Source organism: Panicum virgatum, chromosome 5N, assembly GCF_016808335.1.
Source record: "Panicum virgatum strain AP13 chromosome 5N, P.virgatum_v5, whole genome shotgun sequence".
Taxonomy (NCBI): domain Eukaryota; kingdom Viridiplantae; phylum Streptophyta; class Magnoliopsida; order Poales; family Poaceae; genus Panicum; species Panicum virgatum.
Window position 1 is genome coordinate 40,341,626 of NC_053149.1, and position 9,525 is coordinate 40,351,150.

Consider the following 9,525-nt stretch of genomic DNA (forward strand, 5'->3'; position numbering starts at 1 on the left):
ACAATACATGCAGGGTGTGACATGCATGCACTATGCATGGTTGGTACACGCACCACATCATATAATGTAGCAGGGGTCTATATTATCATGTTGGCAGGCCTGGGAATAATCCTTCACAAAATAATGTGAGGAAACAAGTCAGTGATAAAATCTGTGTATTTTCCATGTGAAGAGAGATAGGGGGGGATTGATGGAGTATGTATCTATATAGGGGGCGTTTAGTTCCCAAAAATTTTCACCTCGAAATTTGTGTCTTCCTCTTTGGACATATGTATGGAGTATTAAATATAGTTAAACAACAAAACTAATTGCACAGTTTGGATGTACACGACGAGACGAATCTTTTGAGGCTAATTAGTGCATGATTAGCCATAAGTGCTACAGTAACCCACACGTGCTAATGATGCGGTCAAAGTCCTCAAAAGATTCGTCTCGCGGTTTCCAGGTGAGTTCTGAAATTAGTTTTTTAATTAGTGTATGAAAAGTCCTCCCAATATCTGGTCAAACTGTTAATGTGACACCCAAAAAATTTTGGTTTGGGAACTAAACGGCCCCATAGTGTACCATTGTACCAACCGGGCAGTTGATGTAGAGGGTACATAAAGAAATGGGAGTTGATCAGAGAGAGGGTAGAGTGAGATGGTAGAGACAAGGGAAAAGACAAGAAAGCTCAGCATCAGTGTAGCATTGCCATTTGCTACTTCGGGGCGTTTAGTTCCCAAAATTTTTCATCTCGAAATTTGTGCCTTTTTTTGACACGTGTACAAAGTATTAAATATAATTAAACAACAAAACTAATTGCACAGTTTGGATGTACACGACGAGACGAATCTTTTAAGCCTAATCAGTACATGATTAGCTATAAGTGCTACAGTAACTCACATGTGCTAATGATGCGTCAAAGGCTTCAAAAGATTCGTCTCGCGATCTCCAGGTGAGTTTTGAAATTAGTTTTTTAATTAGTGTCCGAAAAACCCTCCCGACATCTGGTCAAACTATTGATGTGACACCCAAAAAATTTTGGTTTCATAACTAAACGGCCCCGACCTGCTGCCAGTGTGGAGCTCTGGCATGTGTGGGTACGGTGGTAGAATACAAGTGCACGCTTGCTTGTGTTGTTTCATGCATCTGGAAAAATAGACTCCCTCCGTTCTAAATTTCAGATTGTTTTAGTAAATTTAGATTTAAATACATAATTTTTTTAGAAAAAAGATATATGATTTTTTGTCATGCATATAGATATGGTATTATTTATATATGTAGTAAAATCTATATATCTAAATTTACCAACGCGACCTATAATTTGGAACAAAGGAAGAACTACTCTACTGCTATACACACCTAGTGACCGTCTCCTTTCATCCATTCCTCCTCATGCTGCTGATTCAATCAGCTTGTCCAAATTTCTGTTCCCAAAAGAAAATTTAATTTGTTCTCGCTGATTTGTAGTAACCACCATTCTCCGAAAATATAATGCAGTAATTGATTGCTTAATAAAGAGAGAAAAAAGAACTACTCCGTACTTCGTAGAAAGGAAAGAAAAGTTCTCTTTCTTGTCTGTATTTTCTTTACTTTATTTCCTTGAGAGGGCAAGCAGGGGTAAGCCGCCGAGCCTTTTTATCTTTTCTGGCAGCCTCTCCTCTCTCTCTCTCCCGGCCTAAAGCGATCGCTGCGCGGGTCCTTCCTTGCCCTTTGCTTCTCCGCTGACCCTGTTCCTCTTCCCTCCTCCCCCATGTCCGGCCATGACTGCTGCTGCTGCTGCTGCTGCTAGCCGGCTGCCTCGCCCCCGTCTCTAGCCATCCCCTCCCTGCGCGCTCCACGGCTGCTGCCAGGTGCCAGCTCTAGGTGACTAGGTAGATAGACAGTTGTGGCCATCTGCTGCTGCCGCTGATCGACTGCACAGCAGCACGGAGGAGTGGAGAGAGAGAAAGCAAGAAGCCAGCAGGAGAGAGAGAGAGAGTGATCGAGGAGAGAGAGAAAGAATCTGCAATTGCTTTCCAGTCATTGACCACCCAGTTTCAGTTTCCCCCCTCGTTTTGTCCCCTGCACCTCCTTGATTCCTGTATTGCTTGCTGTTCCTCGTTATTCCCTGCCTACCTGTGCCTGCTCCAGCGAGCCCGCCCTCGTCTCATCACATACCCCCTTGTCCGGCCGGCGCGGCGGCTTGCCCCCATCCTCCTCCTCCTCCTCCTCCGCCATTCTCGATGAGTTATTGCTACCTCCTCGCTCCTCCAGTTTCAGCATCATAGATTCCAATTCCATGGCTAGATAGCGTTATATATATACAAGTGCAAGGGCAAGATCAGGAGGCAAAGCTAGCCCCTTTCCGCTTGGGTTCCGCTCACTTATGTGTTCATCACCACCGCCGCCACCAGACACAGACAGGATAAAGCGGAAGCCGCGGATCAGGAGAGCAGCATGTCCAGCTCCAACCTCACCTCCTCCGCCTCCGGCGGGCCCAACGCGCCGCCGGCCGCCGGCAACAAGCGCAAGCGGAGCCTCCCAGGAAACCCCGGTAGGTGGTGGCCACGATGACGTACTCATGCATCTTGCTTTCCCTTCTAAATTCTTTTCTTTCTTTCACAAGCTAGATGATTCTTGCTGATGATCTCTCCAATCCAAGAAACCGATCAACTGATCATTCTCGTGTCTTCTTCTTTTCTGCTGCCGAATCAAAAAAAAAAAAAGACCCCGACGCGGAGGTGGTGGCGCTGTCGCCGGCGACGCTGATGGCGACGAACCGGTTCGTGTGCGAGATCTGCGGCAAGGGGTTCCAGCGGGACCAGAACCTGCAGCTGCACCGGCGCGGGCACAACCTGCCGTGGAAGCTCAAGCAGCGGGGCACCGGCAAGGAGGCGCAGCGGAAGAAGGTGTACGTGTGCCCGGAGGCCTCGTGCGTGCACCACGACCCCGCCCGCGCGCTCGGCGACCTCACCGGCATCAAGAAGCACTTCTTCCGCAAGCACGGCGAGAAGAAGTGGAAGTGCGACAAGTGCTCCAAGAAGTACGCCGTCCACTCCGACTGGAAGGCGCACTCCAAGATCTGCGGCACCAGGGAGTACAAGTGCGACTGCGGCACCATCTTCTCCAGGTCCGCCTCTCTGCTGCCGATCTCACTTTCTCTCTCTTGGAATCCATTGCCGCCGGTTCCGGTTGCACCAACAGGAGCAGCCAAGAATCAGTAGAATACATTCCCGGGACCAAGATCAAGGTTGCTGCACATCATCGATTAATTACTGTTATTAGATTCGTCGCGAAAAGTTACATCCAAGTCTAAAAAATTTTACAAATAGATTTTATTTACTATACGATGTATGTGAGATTCTCTTCTCGGCGAACGGACGCGCTGGAATAGCCAAACAAAGCCTATGTGTGCTCTCCGACAGCTTCAAATTCTAATCACCAAAAAAAAAAGACAGCTTCAAATTCTAGTACTTGCCGATTCTTTGGGGATTGTTGGGTGAAGACGTGCAGGTAGCAGTCAGTGAGCATGCGGCTCTGCACAAGCTGACTCGGCACCAGTGTGCACTGGTCAACCTGCTATGTTCTTACCTTTGATTGATCTTTGATCTTCTCTTCTTTCTCATCAGAAATCGATGGATGGATAGAGTTGATGATAACAAGCGATTAGTAGCGCTTAACCAGAGCCATGAGATTGGCTGCTGGTGCTTGATTGAGAGGACAAATGTACGTCAGTTTACAAGCGATTAGGATTGGGACTAGCTAGGGCATTGATTAAACTGGGAGGGAATAATGTGTCAGGTAGGCTAGCTAGGAAGAACTAGGATGATACTACTACAGCAGGGCTGGGCTTAGTCCCCCAACTCTTCTAAACTTTCCATCATATCGAAATCACATCGAAACATTAAATATAACAAATGACACATGCATAAAATACTAAATGTAGATAAATAAAAAAATTAATTGCATAGTTTTGATGTACGTTGCGAGACGAATTTTTTGAGCCTAGTTAGCCTATAGTAGGATAATATTTATCATATACAAACGAAAAGTGCTACAGTGCTTTTCGCATATTTTTTCAACTAAACACAGCCTAGACACCAGTGCTCTCCTTGCACTAGCTTTGGATTGGTTTCTTGCCTGGCTGATTGCTTGCATCAGAGGAAGATTGGGAAAGGCATCATGTGTCCATGGAAAGAAAGATGGACCACTTTCTGAGCCCCCCTTTGATCTTTTCTTTTTGTTCGGGGCGGCCATGGATGATGAGGATTCGGAAGCTGCATGGTGCCGATCGAACCCCATGGCATTGGCAAGGCAAACAGGGTTGAGCTACTGCTGCCTACTGGTAGCGTAGCTTGGGCGCATGCGCGTGTCTGTATCGTGAGCGTGTGAATATTTTCTCTTGTTTCAGGGGGGGGGGAGAGAGAAGCAAGATGCAAGCAAACAAACAGCCAAGCTATGGCGCATAGGACACGGAAAGAGATCCTCGATGACGAGGGGAGCTGGAGGGGGGGGAGGGGAGGAAACTCCTCTCCATCAGACATGTGAATCTCTCTGCCGAACCTAGGGCGCCTTTCCATCTCCATCACCCGCCCCAATGCTATGCTACTGCCCATCATCCATTGCTTAATTGCCTAGAGCTAGCTAGCTGCATGACTAGATCGAGTACTGTTCTTCTCTCTCCTGTCATGTCCCTTCTTCCATGTCCCTCACTCCTGCCCTCACCAGTCACACACGGCAGCAAGCAGCATAGCATAGCATAGCCATGGCAGGTGATGAATGGGATGAAACGGGAGGGGGAAGCTTTTGCTTTTTGCTTTCTCGCCTGTGTGTTAGATCCGTAAAATGGTGGGAAAAAGAGTCGCATCGGATATCGTAGCATACTGTAGTATTTTTCGTTTTTTTGGTAATTATTGTCCTAACATGACCTAATTATGCTCAAAAGATCCGTCTAGTCGTGTACATCAAAACTATGCAATTATTTTTTTTATTTATCTACATTTAATGCTTCATTTTGTAAAAAATTTGATGTGATAGGTGAATAGTGAAGTTTGGAGAGAAAAATTTTGGAAGTGAACACAGCCCTCATTTCCTTTTTGCTTCTGATCTCTGATCCGTGGCGGCAGGAGGGCGAGGGGGTAAAGATTTGATTCTCTTCTTTCTTTTGGTGCTGCAGGCGGGACAGCTTCATCACGCACCGCGCCTTCTGCGACGCGCTCACCGAGGAGAGCGCCAAGGTCATCGGCCTCGGCGCCATGGCCGCCGCCGCGCCGGCGCACCACCACCCGCTGCTCTTCTCCCCTCCGCCGCCGCAGGTGATGCAGCACCAGGTCCAGGACCTCGCCGCGCTCCAGGAGAACCACCACCACCACCAGGAGGTCATGCAGCCGCCGCAAGCGCAGCAGCAGCAGCACTGCAACTACGCCATGAAGACGGAGATGCCGCCGTGGCCGGCGATGGCTTACGACCACCACGCCCACCCGCTGCTGCAGCCGCTATGCAACGCCGCGCAGAGCTCGGCCACGTCCGCGCAGCCGCCGCCGCCCGCCGCGTCGGCGCACCTGTCGGCCACGGCGCTGCTGCAGAAGGCGGCGCAGATGGGCGCCACCATCGGTGGCGCCGGCGCAGGCGGGGGCGCGCACTACACCCAGATGGCGGGCCCCGCGGCGAGCGCGCCCGGCGGCGCCACCTTCGGGCTCGGCCTCCCTGGCCTGAGCGCGCAGCGGCAGCCGGTGGACGGCGTCATGGGCGGCCTCACGAGAACCGCCTCCCACGGCCGCGGCGGCGAGGACGGCGGCGGCGGCGGCGGGGGCGGCGACGGCATGACGAGGGACTTCCTGGGCCTGCGCGCCTTCTCCCACCGCGACATCCTCGACCTCGCCGGCTTCGACTCCTCGTGCATGGGCGCCGTCGCCGCCAACGGCAACATGACCTGCTACGAGCCGCAGCAACAGGCGCAGGCGCAGGCGCAGGCGCAGGCGCAGCAGCAGCAGCAGCAGCAGGAAAGCAGCAACGAGCCATGGCACGGCATGGGCAGCCATGGCTAAACTCCGGCCTCGCTAGCTGCTTTCTTCTTCCTCTCACCTGTCGTCATCAGCCACCATCCTCTCGCATCTGATCGCAGCTGCAATTCAGCAGCTATGGCCAGCGCACCATGCCTTTTGAGTTGGCATCTCATGATCTTGCAACTTGATCACGCAAATGCAAGCGATCAACCTTTGGATGGACGACGACAGCACAGCACGCAGGGAATCTGTAATTTTTTGGGGGGTTTGGGGGTGGTTGGGGAGAAGAGATCGATCAACTGTAAACTAAGCTCGAATCAAGGGAAACCATAGCTATGTGACAGTAATAATACATGCATCCATCTCCCTTGCCTTTTGTTTTTCATTGCATCCATATGACATTTTTACATGTCTAAGCAAAACATTATCACCTGGTCTTCGTTCCAAACTGCAGATTCTTTTAGCCCTTTTAGATACTACCTCCGTCCCAAAATATAAGTATCTGTTGACTTCTGCTAATCATAATCATGTTTGACTATTCATTTTATTCAAAAAATTTGTGAAAATATTATTTATTTTATTATGACATGGTTTATCATCATATATATTTGAAGTATATCTTAATTGTTTTTATTTTTTCTCAATTTTTTTGAATAAGACGAATGGTCAAATATGATCATCAGAAGTCAACAAATATTTATATTTTGGGACGGAGATAGTACGTAATAGTAGGATATGAACTTATAAAAGTTAAAACCATCTTATAATTTGGAATGGAGTAAATAGTAATTTTTTTGAGATGATTTCTCTTTATAGGAAGACCAATTAATGTTTATTCGGTGACATGACTTGAGAGAGTATAGTAGATTGTGTGAATGAACTGGAGTCCTTGTGTGTAGACTGTAGACCACCAGACTATGGCTTTGTTTAGATCCTAAAACACAAAATATAAAATTTTTAGTAAATTACTTGTATAATATACTAAATATAGTCGAAAAATAAATCGCATTACACAAATGGATTGTAAATCGCGAGACGAATCTAATAAGCCTAATTAGGACGTGATTAGACACCAAATTACTACAGTAATGCTACAGTAAACATGTTCTAATAATTGATTACTTAGTCTCATTAGATTCGTCTCGTAGTTTACAGACGAGATCTGTAATTAGTCTACATTTAATACTTCAAATGTTGAAAATTTTCTTCCAAAAATATAAAATACAAAATGAACTAAACAAGGCCTACGAGTATTCAAGTAGGTGCGCATTGTTTGGTCTACAAGACTAATGTGGCCTACTTGGCCGTGATAGATTTTTATTTATTTTTTGTTTTGTTCACAGTACATATGCGCGCGCCTAGCCTGTCTGCGTACTGTGTCGGGCAATCAGCCCACGTACTGGGCAGTGCCTGCTACTGTTCGCCCGTGACATGGCCATGTTTGGTTCATGACGCGAAAAAATTTCACAAAAAGACGAAGGCATGTTTGGAGTACTAAACGATATTTATTTGCGAAATTTTTCTACGAATAAGTGTAATTTTTCGAGACGAATCTAATGAGTCAAGTTCCAGCATGATTGACTACAGTGATGCTACAGTAATCATACCTAATCATTCTCTAATCATACGGTTAAAAACTTTATTAGCTACAACACATACTAAAGTACCATAATTGTGAAGATTATTTTGTAATTAGACTTTATTTAATACCTCTAATTAGTGGTCAAAGGGGTGAAAAATTTTCATAAAATTTTTTCCACCCCCTAACCAAACACGGCCATGGTTTTGTTGGTATTGGACCTATTGGTCATGGGCAGGCATTATTCCATGCTCTAGATGCCGGATGGAATGTAGAAAGAATACTGGAAAAGTATGTGTGTGTGTCGTGCTTTCTTGCTTGAAACAATGAAACTTTAGCAACTGTAGCTACCTTTAAAATCTTCTTCGAAAGAATATTCTAATAGTTTTTATTGCAATCTTGTTTTGTGATACGAGCTGAAATTTCCTGCAACAAAATTTTAGAAAACGAAGTTGCTGTACTTTGGGGGGGTTTGGCGGTCTGCGATTTGTGGATCTTTTTACTTGCATATTGATTATTTACCATAAGGGTACAGCCTTCCCAGTTCCCACCAACAATTTTCCAAAGAAGTTATGTTTTCATACCAGGCGTGTGCATCATGTTTTAATTTTTTTGTTTCATATTTTATGGTGTTGGTTTTATCATGCTAGTGCAACTTAGTACCATTAATGAAAATCAAAGTCACCCTGGTGTTTCCCCGTTCCTTAATTCTTGATCTCTAGCTACTCTATCTAGTGGAAATTTAACTCTCTTCTTTGAGTTATGGACAGAATTCTACCTCAACAATAATTAGAGGTAATCCTGTTGGTAGTTACTCTGTCCTTTTCTTTATGTATGACGTATTGGAGTTTGAAAAAAAATAATCAAACTTTATAACATTTGACACAATTAGTAATATTTTATGCATGGTGATGTCTAAAAGTCGTGCCTGGAGATTCTAATTAATATGTCTTATTCATCATAATATATATATTTGTAAATTATGATAGTTTTTACATCAACATGGTCCTTATATATATGCAACACATCGATTAAATGATAACAATATATATAAATATTGTAATTTTTAATAAAAATAAATCCAATGATGCGACACTCATATGATCAATTAAAAGTTTTTAATCAAAATAGTCATAATTAGATAACTCTTAACCGCACCCTTTCCTCTATTTTGCGAAGGGTCGGAGGTAGTTAAATAAATATGTGTGCGCAGTATGAATTCTGTTTTGTTTTTTACTGAAAACAATAACCCTGGCACAGGGCCGGGGCACTAGGGGCACGTTTGGTTGCAGCCCTGGCAAACCTGCCTGCGCCAGGCAACGAGCTCACGTGTCCGATTTCGGTCTCCTGGGGCTCGGATCGCTGACTGGGTAGGGGACCTGCCTGCCAGGCGCCATCCAAACAAGCCTTAGGTTTGCACAAGTCCATTATGGCCGTGTTTGGATGAATCGACGAAAACTTTTGCACTTAAAGACGAATGCCCGCATGCAGTACTAAATGAAGTCTATTTGCAAAACTTTTTTAGGAATGGATGTAACTTTTCGAGACGAATCTAATGAGCCAAGTTCCACCATGATTGGCTATAGTGATGCTACAGTAACCACGCTCAATCATCCTCCAATCGTACGGTCAAAGGCCTCATTAGCTAGAGCAACTGCTACAGTACTATAGTTGTGGAGGTAATTTTGTAATTAGATTTTATTTAATACTCCTAATTAGTGGTCAAAATATTGTTTCTCTCTCATCAAAATATTTTCACTCCACAACCAAACATGGCCTATGTTAGGGCGCGAAGGTGACGTGACAAAGAGCACCCATCACAGCTAGCACGCCAGTATAGCCCGGTAAAAGTGCATATCATATTATGGGCTTATTCACAGCTAGAAAAAACGACATTTGTACCGGGCAGCTCGGGAGTACCCGTCGGCCGGTACTAAATAGACCTTAGTACCGGTTGTGGCGTCTGGTACTAAATGTGCA

At 45.6% G+C, this 9,525-nt stretch overlaps 1 protein-coding gene across 2 annotated transcripts; it reads left to right on the forward strand.

Moving 5' to 3' along the window:
* Positions 1 to 1,616: 1,616 nt before the first annotated feature.
* Positions 1,617 to 6,414, forward strand: LOC120675995 (protein indeterminate-domain 7-like). Of its 2 annotated transcripts, XM_039957203.1 has the most exons (4): positions 1,617 to 2,515; positions 2,689 to 3,091; positions 5,138 to 5,927; positions 5,958 to 6,351. In XM_039957203.1, the coding sequence occupies exons 1-4, from the start codon at positions 2,419 to 2,421 to the stop codon at positions 6,006 to 6,008; spliced, it is 1,341 nt and encodes a 446-aa protein (XP_039813137.1). In that variant the 5' UTR covers positions 1,617 to 2,418; the 3' UTR covers positions 6,009 to 6,351. The 2 variants fall into 2 exon arrangements, with proteins under 2 accessions (XP_039813137.1, XP_039813138.1); XM_039957204.1 differs by having other exon boundaries at positions 2,320 to 2,515; positions 5,138 to 6,414.
* Positions 6,415 to 9,525: the final 3,111 nt, after the last annotated feature.

Excerpts from the sequence above, each read along its gene's own strand:
- LOC120675995 (XM_039957204.1), top strand. The coding sequence starts at position 2,419 with ATGTCCAGCTCCAACCTCACCTCCTCCGCCTCCGGCGGGCCCAACGCG. Across the intron at positions 2,516-2,688 it reads GAGCCTCCCAGGAAACCCCG|ACCCCGACGCGGAGGTGGTG; the intron begins GTAGGTGGTGGC and ends AAAAAAAAAAAG. Across the intron at positions 3,092-5,137 it reads TGCGGCACCATCTTCTCCAG|GCGGGACAGCTTCATCACGC; the intron begins GTCCGCCTCTCT and ends TTGGTGCTGCAG.